General features: G+C 40.2%; 1 protein-coding gene across 2 annotated transcripts; it reads left to right on the top strand.

Annotated features, from left to right (window-relative positions):
* Nucleotides 1-5,957: 5,957 nt before the first annotated feature.
* On the top strand, nt 5,958-14,133 carry Asb8 (ankyrin repeat and SOCS box containing 8). 2 transcript variants are annotated; one of them, XM_020171713.2, is made up of 4 exons: nt 5,958-6,090; nt 8,816-8,975; nt 10,403-10,507; nt 12,234-14,133. In XM_020171713.2, exons 2-4 carry the CDS (start codon nt 8,847-8,849, stop codon nt 12,864-12,866), a joined length of 867 nt encoding a protein of 288 aa, XP_020027302.1. In that variant the 5' UTR covers nt 5,958-6,090; nt 8,816-8,846; the 3' UTR covers nt 12,867-14,133. The 2 variants fall into 2 exon arrangements, with proteins under 2 accessions (XP_020027302.1, XP_020027300.1); XM_020171711.2 differs by having other exon boundaries at nt 6,007-6,090; nt 8,812-8,975.
* The last annotated feature ends 1,098 nt before the right edge of the window (nt 14,134-15,231 follow it).

Below are 15,231 nucleotides of genomic sequence, written 5' to 3'. Positions count from 1 at the left end.
TTACCACCCACTCCATCCCCTCCCTCTCCCCCCGACCCCCTCAATACCTGGCAGAAACTATTTTGCCCTTATCTCTAATTTTGTTGAAGAGAGAGTATAAGCAATAATAGGAAGGAACAAGGGTTTTTGCTGGTTGAGATAAGGATACCAAACAGGGAGTTGACTCACATTAATTTCCTGTGCGTGTGTGTTACTTTCTAGGTTAATTCTTTTTAATCTAACCTTTTCTGTAGTTCCTGGTCCCCTTTTCCTATTGGCCTCAGTTGCTTTTAAGGTATCTGCTTTAGTTTCTCTGCGCTAAGGGCAACAAATGCTAGCTAATTTTTTAGGTGTCTTACCTATCCTCACCCCTCTCTTGTGTGCTCTCGCTTTTATCTTGTGCTCAAAGTCCAATCCCCTTGTTGTGTTTGCCCTTGATCTAATGTCTGCATATGAGGGAGAACATACGATTTTTCCATTATTTCTTACTGTAATCTTCCATGAAGGAGTGAGGGACCTCTCTTTTCTGGGGACACTAATACCATTCATTGGTCTTCATGACCTGATCACTTTCCAGAGGCTCCATCTCCTAATACCATCAACTTAGGAACTAGGATTTCAAAATATGAATTGGGGGATAACATAAACATTCAGTCTGTTACATTTTCCTTTATATAGCTTACCACTATTTTGATTATTTAGGTATTCAAGTGATTATTTTTCTAATACTTTTAATATTTGTTTCTCACCCTAAACTATAATTTCCCTGTAGATAGGGAGCATGTTTATCTTGTTCTCATCTGTATCTTCAGCATCTATCATATTGAACATGATAGTAACAGAATTTAGTAAGTAGTTTAGAATGAATGGATGAATGAATGAATCAGTCAAAGGTCTAAATAGTCAATGAGTCAATGAACGAACAAAGAGTAATTATTGAAATTTGGGCAAGAAGCCTAAAGGAGCAAATGTGCTATTTTCCCTCCAGGGGGAGACATACTCCTACTAGAAATAGCCTGGGCAGGAGAGCAGAAAATACCATGATAAACCCTAATTTGTTTCTCAGGCCCCTGAAATTGATTCAGACAATCTGATCATTTCTTTGCTAGTAGGACTCTCCAGATGGGTCTGAACCATCCAATATTGTCAGGAAAGTGGGCATTTCCTCTGTTAATTCTCTGTTTTGGACAATTTTAAAAACTGTCCAGATGAGGTGTATCTACTTCAGTCTTTGCTAGGTAATTAAGCTGTCAATGCCTACATTCTTGGAAAAATAGAATCATGTATATATTATTTTAATATCAGCATTAACATTTCTATTTGTTCTGTTACTATATTTTTTCCAAAATCTCTTAGGAAGTTTTTCTCTATGAGATCTGAGTATTTTTTAATTATTTTGTTAGTAAAAAAAATTGGGATTCTGTAGGACCAAAATAAAATATTGATGAAAAGAGAAATTTTTTTATAAAACCTAATTCACAAGTTACTCCCAAGCTGTAGAGAAAGTTAAAAAGGAAGAGAAAAAGAGTAGTGTTTGAGTATGTAGAGCACATCTGTCTCTGAGCAGCTTCTAAAAGAAGCCCTTGTTTAACACCAACGGTATGTTTTGGGAGGATGTCCATGCTGCACATTAATACTGTTTTGTTCTTTGCAGAAAAACTTTCTGAAGTGCAGACTTAAGCATATGAAAAGTTTTATGAGGCTTACATTATATTTCCTTTTTCTTCATTTTTCATTCCAAAGCTTTCTTTTCAGTTTTTCTCTGAGCTGATCCCTGAATCTGAGAAAGCAACAGGCTCAAGGGACTAAGACATAGAGGTATTCCATACTTCCTGTCTTTGAGAGATCAATTTACTACAGTTCAATTACATTTGCATTTAACAAATACTTACTCTGTGTTTGAAATTGTACTATGGCGGAGGAGATGAGCTCAAGACATCTAAGTCTCTGTCCTATCAGTGCTTACCTTGTAACTAGGAAGAAATGGCATTTGGTAATCTCTTCAAACAAATATAAAATAACACAAAAATGATATAGATAGTCAATGCTTAAGTAGCTTACAAAACCACTTTTCACACATGTGGTATAGGTTTTTTAAAACTAATCCATGAGATAGTTATTGTTCTCTCAGCTCATTGTACAGATAAGTAAACTGAGACTTAGGTAACATAACAGGCTTAGACAGGTAAAGAAACTAGTACTACTATCAGAACTGGAACTTGGGTCCTGATGGTGTTTGCATATTATATTATTTCTAAATATAAAGAATGTGCTATAAGTGATAACCCCCCAAATTGAAGAAATTTGAAATAAAGGAAAATAGTTCATTCTATTAATGAGGGAAAGCTGTTTTCTCAACTAGCCAATGAGTCTGACACTTCGAACCTATTTTTTTTCACTCTACCCTGTAGTTTTGATCCCCTTTCTCCTTTATTCTTAAGAGTCTTCCTTTTGGTTCTTTTTCTTTTGGTGAAGGGAGCACTTATTTTTTAAAAGTTTCTCCTTCTTACCTAGGTCACCTTTTGGTAGGAAGGACATCAGAGAAACTCCACCATCGACATTAGCCAGGTGGCCCCTGAAGAAGGAGTTTAAGACAGGAGAGTATTTGATGAGCTTGACCAGAATCCAAAAAACTGTTGTGAAAGGCTTCATGTTACTACTTAGAAGGTTATAGGGCAGAATTCCTCTCCTCTAGCACACTGTCACTGTAAGGATCCATCCAAAATCAGGAAAGGATTTGCAGCCAGCAGAAAAAAGGTTTTTACTCCAAAAAGGAGTCACACATAAGGCTCAAAGATCATGGGACACCTCTACCTATAGATATCTACCTACAGAGTCTGGGTACTAATACATCTTAAGCAGTGATAGCACTACTCATTACAACTATAACATCATTATCAAATTTCCAGCTCAAGTTTATGACAAGCACTGAAAATAGGCACACTAGTTGTACTGCCAATCAACACCACCTAACAAATACTTCTTGAGTGCAGAACTGGAATTAGCAGAAAAGAGAAGAAAAACTAATACCCTAAAAGTCTTATGGGAGACACAGCATACAGAAAAAAAGAAAAAGAAGAAATAAAACCTCATGAAATCACTTGTAATCAAAATAACCAACTAAAATATAGAGTTAGAATCCAAACATGTAATGCAGGATTCATGAGAAGTGATCAAAATACAGCTTTATTTGTTGACTTTTGCCATATTTTTAAAAATTGTAATCTTCTCTTGCCCCCGAATGGAAAATTGTAAAGATCCCTGACTTTTGTTCACTCTTTGATAATTGACGATCTTTTAAGTAATAGTCACGCCAAATAAAAAATGCAGTCTAGATTTAGTAGTTAGAATGTTTCCAGTCCAAAGTGGTAATTGAATACTTTAGTCTTCATTCTCGGGAATTAGTCAGTCTAAGACGGCTCTCCCCTCCCCCATGTAGAGTGGTGGCTAGTGGCTGCCTGCCTTTAGCTTTCTCCTCAATTTACCTCTTCCCCTACTAGTTAGCTGCTATTTGATCTGCTGTGTAAAAGTGGGATGAAGCCTGACAGCTGAGGGAACAGGGCAGTTCTTGGAAGAATAGCTCTGTATCTGGCAAATGAGTAAAATTGACCCTTTTTTTTTTCCTGAAAGAGGCCTTTAAAGTTTCTTTGGCATTTGCCATTATCAAAGACCTCTTATGTGAGTACCTTTGGCATAGAAAGATCCAGGTGATGGCCTGAGACAAACTGTGGATCCTAGGACTCTTATGCTTTTCTGTAGCTTCAGGCCACTGGACCTCTCCATAGCTCTAGACAGCCCTTTAGAATAGGCCAAAGGCAACTCTGTGTTGTTTGTCTGCCTTCTGTATAGCCCACATTTGGTCCAGGGAAACACTGACCCATTCATTGACCCTGATGATCTGGGAGTACAAGACAATCCCATCTCAAGGGGTACAACCCTTTTTAACTTACAGGAAAGAATCAGTGTAGTTCTCTACTTTGCAACTATGGGGAATAATTTCTAAGAAACTCTCTGATTGCAAGTCCCTCTTTAAGCTTGAGGAGAAGGAAGTAGCTGGATAGAAGGACAGTAGGAATTCAATAGCACAAACAAGTTTCTTCCCAAGAAACCGCTTCACAACCCTCCCTCCTCACACTCTCTTGATCTTATTATGAAGTAGAATTGTTCTTCGATGTTGACTTTGTACATAAAAACCTTGTTATAGAACTCATTTTTAATTGTAATTGATAATGTTCATGTTGGTCTGCGGCCCTTGATTTTAAAGAACTGGTTTCTCCATCTCTGTTTGCTACATAGCTGAGCACAGAACCTAGAACAAAGTAGGTGCTCAGAGGAGGAGTAGATGCTACTCTTCAGGTGCAGTACTTTTTCTGGATCCTTTGACTCTATTTCTGCTATGCACAGGTGGGAACCTCCTTTTGTTGGCAGTCACTAACCTCTCTATAGGTCAGTTATATGATGCTTGTACTCCACTTTGAAAGAACCATAGGTGGTGCCAAGCAGAACATCACCTTACTAGACCTAATGAGAAGGTGACTTAGCAGGCATGCATGGGCCCAGGGCATCACAGAATGGAAATCATTACATCCCTCCCAGCCAAGTAGGATGCAAGAGGGTTCAGGGGAGATTGTTCCATTGGGCTATTCATGTGAGTCACACAGTTCTAGACACAGGGATGGGAGTTTGAGAGGTGCTGGCTGACAGGTTAGGTCTGGACAAGACATATAGGCAACTTGATTTTTTCTGAGACTTTTCCCCGTTGTTGGCCAAGAAGGACAGTTCTCAGAATACATTCCCCCCACCACCACCATTTTGAATCAGCACTAGCACAGGTATATCTCTAATCTTAGTGTATGGAGATACCTAGTTTAGAAGCAGTGGGCACAGAATCAAACTGTTACCATTCATTGAATTTGAATAATGCCTTAGACTGACTTGAGGAATGGAAGTGAGGAGCTCTAGTTCATTCCGGTTTCTTCAAGCTTTCCCAAGTAAATCTATGAATTAAATAAAAAACAATATAGTTATACCTACAGCTTTGAATCAACCCTCCACACTCCTATCAGTCAGAGAGCTGCGTTCAACCCTTCATCTACAAAACTACCAATGGCCAAAACAGCCTTTAATCTGGTCTGGAAGGAGGTGGCTTGCAGGCCGAATGTTGCCTCTTTAAAAAGGGTACTGTTTAAAATGCCAACATTTTCAATTTAGGAGAATTGCTTTAACAACAACAACAAAAAAAAAACCCTAGATTTCGTATTTTGAAAAGTCAGACAATCTCACTATGGTGTGGTGGCAGGAGGTGGAGGACACATTTCTGTCTGGCAAAACTTCCTTTCGGTTTGAAACTAAGACGAGGCTCATTCCTCAGACAGGTAGTGAGTTTTCTGTTCAAAATCCCCTCACTGATATATACATAGAATAGTGTGCCCATCTTTAATCTCTACTGGTTAGATTTTGTTTCTTGGAGCAAGCTTTGAAGAGTAGAAGTTGGGGCACTCTTGGTTAAAATAGGTTGCAGGTAAAGGAACGGAGGAAGGGAAAGAGGGTGGACAATACTCACCAAGCTTCTAAGGAGGATGGTTCTTTTGTTTGCCAAAGACACTTCTGAGGGAACTGAACCACTATGGATTTAATAGCGAAAAGCAACGTTTGGTTCGGCGAGTTTGGGAATAATGTGAGAATGAGGTGCCCACGCCTAATTTCAAATGCATTAGGTGAGAGACAGCGAAGGAGCGGTGGGATGGATCCCCGGTAGACTGGTCCATGCAGGCACAGACATACTGACTCGGCCTGACCGCCCGGGTTCGTAAGCTTTTTTCCCATCACAGGACCAGGATCCGAGACCCAGGGCTGTAGCGGAGAACGCCAACTGCGCCCATGCTCAAAACCTCAGGTCGGCACAGGGAGAAGGTAAGACACTAGCCAAGCCAGCAGGCCACCGCGGCTTCAGGAGTCTGCGCAGGCGCGCTCGGCTTTCCGGCGCTGCTCGACGCGCAGGCGCCCGTCCTACTAGGTCTTCCGGTGCTGTAAACCCAGCGGCCCTCAGCTTCTACTTCCGGGTCACGCCTTGACAGCGGCTTTCCTGACCCAGCTTAGCCCTGCGGTTCGGTGAGTGAGATCCTTGCGGAAAGGTCTGCAGCCAGATTTCCTAACCCGGGCACCGCGCGCAGTAACGCTGCTTCCACTGCCCGCTCGAGGCTGAGACATCATTCCAGGCCTTGGGGGCTGGGGGGAGGGGGTCGGAGCGCAGTGTGGTCTGAGTCTGGGGCTCCCCAGCCGCCGAATGCAAGACCCTCCCCACCCTCCTTTCCGTGTTGGTACCGGGACAATTGCAGAGATTACTGCAATGTGTTGGGAGCCTATGCGGAAAGTGACAGCACACGTCCTTGCATTTCGTGCCCTTGCCCTCCATCCCTAGCTGGGCGAGACAGGCCGCCGCGAGCCCTCCCGCAGCAGGTGCGGTGGGACTCTGCCGAAGCTGTCCCCGAGCGGCCGAGGCCCAGGCTTCCCAAGCACCAGAGTTGTTGAGACTGTTGAGTGTCTCCTCTCTTCCACTTTGCTTTTAGCTTAGTGATAAAAAATAAAAATAAAAACGAACCCTTTGATGTTTTCCCTAGATCCCGTAGCAATAGAAATCCAGAGTGGGGGAGGAAGGAACCCTGTAGGGGTCAAACAGTGCATGAGCAGGTGTTCGGAGAAAGAACGGGTTTAGATTTTTCTTGAGTGTTTCTGGCAAACAAAAGAACCATGGCATCATTCAACATTTAGTGAGTGTCGATCTATTCCTAAGTTTCATTGTTTTACCTGTAGCTTCGAGATAGCAGGAGAGGACCACTGGTCATACTCTTAACATGGAGTCCAAGAGCACCAGAAAATGAGTGCAGAGTTAGTTCTATCATATTGTCAGAAGCTGTTAGCAGAACTCTTTTCAGTCTAAACCTCCGGCTTTAGATGCTGTCCTCTGCCCCGATTCTTGGAATCCGGACTCAAATCCACCTCTACTCTCCACCCTCAACCCCCACCCCTTTGCTGCAAAGAAGTATTACAGAGCATGTCTCTGAGGAGGGTGTGTGGTGGGGGGGTGCATACCTATTTTGGGAGCGGTTCTGGGGCTTTGCAGATGCTAAGCATGTGTCCTACTGTTGCTCTACACCCACAACACCAAATACATTTTAAAGAGATACAAATAGTTAATGATTAGCAAAAAGAAACTAGACACCTGTAATCTTAGCTACTCAGGAGGCAGAGATCACGAGGATCTCGGGTTCAAAGCCCGGGTTTTGCAAGACCCTATCTCGAAAAAATCCATCAGAAAAAAGAGCTGGTGGAGTGACTCAAGGTGTAGGCCCTGAGTTCAAGTCCCAGTACTGAAAAAGAAAGAAAGAAACTAGAAGAGTTTATAATATACTATAAATCACAAAAAGCATTTTTTATATTATGAAATAACCAAATTGATTTCTGTATTTTCCCTTAATAGCCATCATATGCATAACATGCTTACTTACTGCAAGTCTCAAATTTATTAGCATGCAAAGTAATAATTTTTACATTGGCTCAAAAAATATTTATTAAGGATATACAATTGCCAGGCACTATTGAAAAAAAACCCACTATCTTTATTCCTAAGGCTCTTATACTTTAATAAAAGTGCAGATACCTAAGACACCTAAAGAATTGGTACTACATGTTATATTTTCTGTACAGTTTTTAATAGGTACTTTTTCATTAAAACACACACCTTATTGACTGTAATTTTAAGTGTTCTCTAACAAGCACCTCATATAATCAAAACTTTTATTATAGCTAAATTTAAGTATATTGCATTGTTTTCTTTCTTTGTCCTAGAACTCTGCCATATTGTTTTCTTTTCTTTTTTCCCATGGTACTGGGTTTGAACTCAGAGCTTCATGCTTGCTAGGCAGGTGCTCTACCACTTGAGCTATCCCTCCAGCCCATCAAATGTTTCTTGATTGTCATGAATAGCCAATTATTAAAATTGTTAATTCATTTTAAATCTGCTTGTTTTCCTAACACTGAAAGCATATTTTATTGGTGTGAACTTTGTTTTTCTAATTTTATAGACAACTCTAAAGTAGCTATACTTTTTCTTGCTTATTTTAGGTTATTTCAAATATTTCATTTATTTCCTCTGCTGAAGACATTTGAAAATATTTCACAAATGCCTTATCATTATTAAAATAAGTGTATCTGCCCCATAGCCTTTTCCCTCTTCTCACAGGTAACAATCACTTCCATATCCTTTATTCAATCAGTCAACTGTTATTTGTTAAATATCTGCCTTTTCTGAGATTCTGTGGGTGACCTAACATGGGTAAAAAAAGTAGAGGACAGTTGCCTTCCAGTTGATTACAATTTAAATGAATAAACAATATATATCTAACATGTACATGGCAAGACAAATGTAGTAAATAACCTAAAGGTGAGGCTGATAATAAATGACAAAAGTTCAGTGGAAGAAAAGTCTGGTACCTTCAGCCTTCAAAAAAAAAAAAAATCTCATTCCTTTACTAGTATTGTTTGTAAGCTTCATGGGAGTCTTAGTATCATACTTCTAGGGAAATCTTTGCTAGACTAGACCAGAGAGTAGAACACAGGTCCTGAGGGTCAAAGTATTTGCATCCTGGTTTAGTCAGCACCCTAGCAACTATTATAATCTAATTCTTTATGATTATGAAAGATGGTATTTATTAATTAATCACCAATCTCCTTGGCATCTGTACTTAGTATTGGGGAGCCCTCAGAGATCGCTTAACCTAAGGACAGGTGTGCTCAGTGGCAGTGTATATGCCTAAAACTTCTTTGTTTCAGGCAGTTTGGAGCATGTGAATACACTCTGAGCCTTGATGAGTTCCAGTATGTGGTATATTATGCAGAGCATTCAGAGCAAATACTCTCTCTCAGAGCGCTTAATCCGAACAATTGCTGCCATCCGTTCCTTCCCACATGATAATGTAGAGGACCTCATCAGAGGGGTGAGTGTGCTGTTTCTGATGCCACAGTCCTTTGGAGGGGAGTGGGGAAATTTCTGGTAAATCCAAGCAGATTATAGAGTTGCAGCTTTGATTTAGCACAAGAAGTTCTTACCGCCTTCTTAAATGTATTAACTCGATCATTAAAATGTATTTTCCCTTGTTTTGCTTTATTTGCCTTCTCTCTTTCACTTTGTGTTATCTGGTATTTTTCATCATGAAATATGTTCTAGATAACCCTAGTCTCATGTTCTTTATAAAATCTCTGCCTGGATATGGTATATATGGAAGCTGTCAAGATCACAGTCTTCTATACATGTTTTACTGGAGGTGGTAGAAGTGAACAAAGCAATAGTGTTTTTCAAATTCCTTGTGAGCCTTTCTCCAAACCTGAGTTATAATGATTACATAGAGTTCACTTTCCTTCTATCCTAACAACAGCTACCAGTTCTAGTTCTGTAGATGAACTAAACTAAAATGCATGATAATTATAGATTAACAAGGTACTTTATCTGATATGTAACCATTGTTTAGTAATTCTGTCACATGACTAGTATCCTAGAAGGTGGTTGGTACCTATTCTGTATGTTATTCCTGTTGAAGAGAAGTTACAGAGTAATTCTTTGATCACTAGAAAATACATTCAGATAACTGGTTAGTCTGCACAGCCTTTTTAACTTTAGGATCCTCCTTTATAGTCTGGAGCTGTGTAGCTGCTTTAGATTTATGTGGCACATACAGAATGGAAGCATACAGTGTTAGCTTGTTCTGGGCAAAAGTGGGATCAGAAGACTCAGCACTAGGAACTTTGTCACATTCTAATTCTAGCTCTGCTGCTGAGTCATTCAGTGACTTTGGTCTGAGTGTCATCTCCATCTCCATCAGATTAGGAATAGAAACACCAGATTTGGAGTAAGTGGCAGAGAATACTGAGTCTAAGAGGCCACCTTTAAGGTGTTTATAAAGAAATGAAAATAATATTAAGATGGCCCAACCATTAGTTATGGTTATTTGTTAAATAGGAAAAAAGCATGCCAGTTCTGGCCTTGGTTTAACAGACTCACTTTCCGGACTTTCAGAGCATGGTGGCCATAGAAAGTGGATGGCTGGTCCAGCTTTCATGTCTCAGCATTTGTGCTTAAAGTTATATCCTCAAGGATGTCCAGATGACCATCTTGGAAAGCTACCTTATAGAGAAACTTCATAATTTGCTCTGAGGAACTGACAGTTTCTCTCCTTTCTCTTTGGTACATTCATTACCTTGGTTTAGACATTGCCATTATATTACATACTAGAAATGAAACTAGGAACCAGTAGTTCTTATACAGTATAGTCAAGGTTAGCACCCTCTTCCCCAGACTCTTTTTGAGTCCCATCCTGCTAGGTGAGCCAGAGCTGAGCACACTGACTGAACTTCCTTCTTCCCTCAGGGAGCAGATGTGAACTGCACCCACGGCACACTGAAGCCCCTGCACTGTGCCTGTATGGTGTCAGATGCTGACTGTGTGGAGTTACTCCTAGAAAAAGGAGCTGAGGTAATGTTTTCAATACTTTTACATTATTAATAAATTTGAGGTTCACATTTTCCTAGAATTTCTCTTCTCACCGGCAGTCTGACCTTTTAATTCAGGATAACACTGGTATAGCCCATATTAAGTAATGTAATAGTAAATCCACAAAATGATTCCAAGGATTTCATTCCTTTGCCTTTCTTTCTTAATTTAAGTACTCTATGGCTCCAAGAAGGAATTTTACCCCTCTTTCCCTTCCACATTACCTCCTAGGAGTAGTTTATATTTCCATCGAATCTTCTCCTTGCCTGTCGACTATCCAGGTGCTAAAAGTGCAGAGGCCCTGCAACTGATTAAATCTAAACCATTTGAGACCTACTATCACTCAAGTACAATTCTGGAAGATAAGGCAATCCCTTCTTCAGGATTGAGCACCTTATGTTATTTTTGCTCACTAGTTGTCTTGTATTAGTGTATCTTATGCTTGTCTTCCTTCTAATGTATCTTAAGATAAAAGACAAAAATTAACATTTGAAAGTAAACTCTGGGCATTAGCATGAAGCAGCATAATATAATGAATAATTAAAAGAATATACTCAAGCCAGATTTCATGGATTCAGTTTCCAGCTCCGTCACTTCCTGTTGGGTGACCTTGAACAAATTCTTAAATCCATCTTTTTCTCAGTTTCCCCATCTATGAAAAGGATATGATAATGGCATCTTATGTCATAAGGTTGTAAAGTGTTTGAACACCAGCTGCTAAGTAAGTGCATGATAAATGAATAAACTATAAACTAGCACTTTTGACTATGTGTGAGCAGTCTTGAAGATATATAGTGGAGGTGCTAATTTGAACCAGACAAACTCTGACGCCAGTGTGCAGTCCCAAACACACTGGACACTAAGCCCAAGAGGCAGGTCCCACTATCCTCATCTCCATACAGCCATGCTGTTCTCTACTTGTCATTAGCTGTTCCATCACTCTCGTGATTAAACCTGTTTCTTTCTGAGGGACCCTGATGTGAAAACCAATTATATTCTGAAGTGATTAACACCAACGATCAGAGTGAAGATATGCAGGGGGGAAATAAAGCTTAGCTAAATAAAAAGTTGAACTCACTTAAATGTTTCAGTTTTGCTTTATTACATTTTATGGGGAAAGATTGTGAATTTGAAATAAAAAAATTAATGGTGAGTCTCACTTTCAGCAAGTTAGCTGCTTTTACAGCTTTGGAAGATTTGTGCTTTTTCCTTCCACATGTTTTCATTTGGGTTCTCTCGTGAGCCCACTGCATACTTTGCAAAGGGCTGACATAATTTCACATTTTGAGCTTCTCTGAATGCTTAAAGAACATGGCAAAGCTATATAGGCAGAGCTTTGACCTCATCATTTTTCATTCCGGTTTCCATTAGCCCAGGATACTGAAAGGGTCAGAATAAGTAAAATAACTCAAGCACCTCTCTGATGGCATTTCCTGCAGAGCAGTACTAAAGACTTAGACTTCACTTTTTCCTGCTTTACTTCCCACTCTATGGTAGAGATTTTGTTACAGCAAAATCCTCCTGCAGGCCAGCTGGTTAATGCACATAATAGCATCAGTCATCTTTCCTACTTGCTCCTAAGCTTCTGTCATATTTCCGTTTGATCACCACCGAGACTCCTTGGGAAGTGTTTGTTGATCTTCTTGCAAAGAGCATTATACGGCAAAGGTAGTCTGGCTACTGTAATATAGCTCCTCCCTTTTTACAGGTGAATGCCCTGGATGGTTACAACCGAACAGCCCTCCACTATGCAGCAGAGAAAGACGAGGCTTGTGTGGAGGTCCTTTTGGAGTATGGTGCAAACCCCAATTCACTGGATGGCAACAGAGACACCCCACTTCACTGGGCAGCCTTTAAGAATAATGCTGAGTGTGTGCGGGCTCTCCTAGAGAGTGGGGCCTCTGTCAATGCCCTGGATTACAACAATGATACACCGCTCAGCTGGGCTGCCATGAAGGGAAATCTAGAGAGTGTCAGCATCCTTCTTGATTATGGTGCCGAGGTCAGAGTCATCAATCTAAAAGGCCAGACACCAATCTCCCGCCTGGTGGCTCTGCTTGTCAGGGGACTTGCAACAAAGAAAGAGGACTCCTGCTTTGAGCTCCTCCACAGAGCTGTTGGACACTTTGAGTTAAGGAAAAATGGCACCATGCCACGAGAAGTGGCCAAAGACCAGCAACTATGTGAAAAACTGACTGTGCTGTGCTCAGCCCCAGGAACTCTAAAGACACTCTCCCGCTATGCTGTGCGCCACAGCCTGGGACTCCAGTATCTGCCTGATGCTGTGAAGGGCCTTCCACTGCCAGCTTCTCTGAAGGAATACCTGTTGCTTGTAGAATAGCCTGGAAGAGATATTTGCACCATCACACAGGCAACTGAGTGAGGTTTTCCCTGCAGTACTGTCTCTTTGTCATGGAACACAGAAAGAACTTGTTCCTATTGTGTGGTTTATAGATTTTTAGGCAACATGCACAGCAGTAACCTCCACATCACCTCCCCTCCCCATACTAAGCAACCAAACCGAAAAAAAAAAAAAAAGTCCCTCACTTTTGTTTGCTGTTTATTGCTGAACTTTGCTTTTTCTACTGCACCCCACAAAAGCAGAGGTCTCCTCCCTCATTCTCCTGTTTAGGAAGTCAACAGTGTAACTAAATTTCTTTAGGAAGATGGAAAATATTTAAAGAGTATGTGAGTTTTCCTTTGGGGATATGATTTAATGTTGCAGAAGAACCCCTTCTAGAAAGCTTCTTAGTTGGTGTGTGAACAAGTTTTTTTTAAAAAAAAATCACAATTCCAACTAACAAGAATTGCATCACAAGGATGAAGATACTCCAACCTCAAATGATGCACAGGTTCAGAATTGGGCGTTCACGAGGGCCTGGTCGCCTTCCCCTAACCAAAGGAAACAACATCCTTTGCCTTTTTTCCATAGGTCTCTAAGGTTACACTCGTTCATCAGTGTTATTTCACAAAGCTATCTTGCAGCTTCCCACACAGAAGACAGAGCAGGTTCTAAACTGTCCTAAGAATTCCTAAAGTCCTGAACCATTCTAATGTGGCTTTCTCTTCCTGAAACCAAGTTTGCTCTAATGGGCTTAGCAGGCATTTTCTGAACCTTAGACAAAGTTGTTTGTTCTAGTGGGGGAAGATGGGATGAACTGCTTTTTTCCATGAGTCTTCTCTATTCCCTATGGAAAGCTTGCTCTAAGAATTTTGGAGTTTTTCTTTCCACTGTCTTGGAATCTTTGCTTTTTACAGATCTATAAAAGGCAGTGGTTGGGTGGTGGAGTTGGGAAGGTAATGGGGTAAGAGCATATAAGAGCTTTTGAGATGGCCCACCTACCCAACAAAGATCCAATTCAGCAAACAATACTTAGTGACAGTACTCTTCCTTTACGTGTTCCTAAACTAGATTAAGGTGAAATTGATCTTCAATGACCTGTGTGCAAATTTGAAAAATCATTTTTTTTAAAAAGTTGGTTGGGAACTACAAACAAAAATAAACGGGATCTTTCTCACAGCTAGTGTGAAAAAGTATGTCTTTTGTCCTTTTGCTGTTCATGTTCTTTGCCATTACAAAAAGAATAAATAAATACTTCTAAAAGCAAGTTTGGCAATTTCTACTGTTTCTACTTTTCTCCACTCCCTCTTTACCTGTTGATAAAAAATTCTTTACTGCCTCTGTCTTCAGTGTATCTTTGCATCCATCTTCTCCCATCAGCAAGTGATTCTGGGCATGGGTGGAGTGAACAGAAGACCTTGGGCTGGATGATTGAAAAGCTTCCACTTCCTTTATATCTTCCCCTCCCCAAATTTGGAACTATTGCTTTTGTTCTCAACCCCCAGCTTCAGGGTATAGCTCAGGTAGAGTGCCTGTCTAGCATGCACAAGGCCCTGGGCTTAATCCTCAGCACCACAAAATTAAATAAATAAAACCAGCAGCACATTAAATCACCAAAGCTTTTTAAAAACACAGATGTCAAGATTCCACCCCATAGCAATTGTTTAAAATTTCTTGGGTAGGGCTGGGTTTAAGTTTCTTCAGCTGCTTCTAAGGTATAAAAAGGAATGCAATCCTACTTGTTAATTATAGCCACCACCTAGTATTTTTAAAATACTAAGACCCAGGCTCCGTACCCCAGAGACTAATTTAATTGGTCCGAAATGGGGATGGCCATCAGTTTTTTTGTTGTGCTGAAGATTGATTCCAGGGCCTGTACATTGCTAGGTAAGCAGTCTACCACTGAACTATATCCTTAGCCCCTGGGCATCAGTATTTTTAAATTCTAGTATTCAGGCTAGGTTTAAGAATCTCCACTCTATATGCTAGTTCATTTCTCTTTATAGACATCATTGATATTCTAGAAAGGGAAAATATATTACTCATTTTCTCAGTTACTCTGTAATCACTTAAATGGTAGATGCTAATAAATTCTGCTTTCATTCCACTAAACACGATTGTGCTTATTTTTTTAACTCTGAGGAAATGGCACGTATTCAAATAGCTTTTGTTTTTCATTTTTAGATGGTTTTCACTTTTGTTTTCAGATCATTTTAGGATCCTAAATTTTTTTACTCTTTACAAAATGATACTTTTCTTCTGTGATTAGCTTACCACATTCCCATCTGTCCCCTCTTTATAATTTTCTCAAAGAAGCAGGTCTAGGATTGAAGATAAGAAAAAGAACCTATAAATTAATGGCAGT

Source organism: Castor canadensis, chromosome 8 (assembly GCF_047511655.1).
Source record: "Castor canadensis chromosome 8, mCasCan1.hap1v2, whole genome shotgun sequence".
Taxonomy (NCBI): domain Eukaryota; kingdom Metazoa; phylum Chordata; class Mammalia; order Rodentia; family Castoridae; genus Castor; species Castor canadensis.
This window is presented reverse-complemented; position numbering and strand designations above follow the sequence as displayed.

Bases quoted from the DNA above. Each gene is read 5' to 3' on its own strand.
- Asb8 (XM_020171713.2), top strand. From the start codon at position 8,847: ATGAGTTCCAGTATGTGGTATATTATGCAGAGCATTCAGAGCAAATAC. The intron at 8,976-10,402 runs GTGAGTGTGCTG...TTCTTCCCTCAG, and splicing joins TAGAGGACCTCATCAGAGGG to GGAGCAGATGTGAACTGCAC. The intron at 10,508-12,233 runs GTAATGTTTTCA...CCCTTTTTACAG, and splicing joins TCCTAGAAAAAGGAGCTGAG to GTGAATGCCCTGGATGGTTA.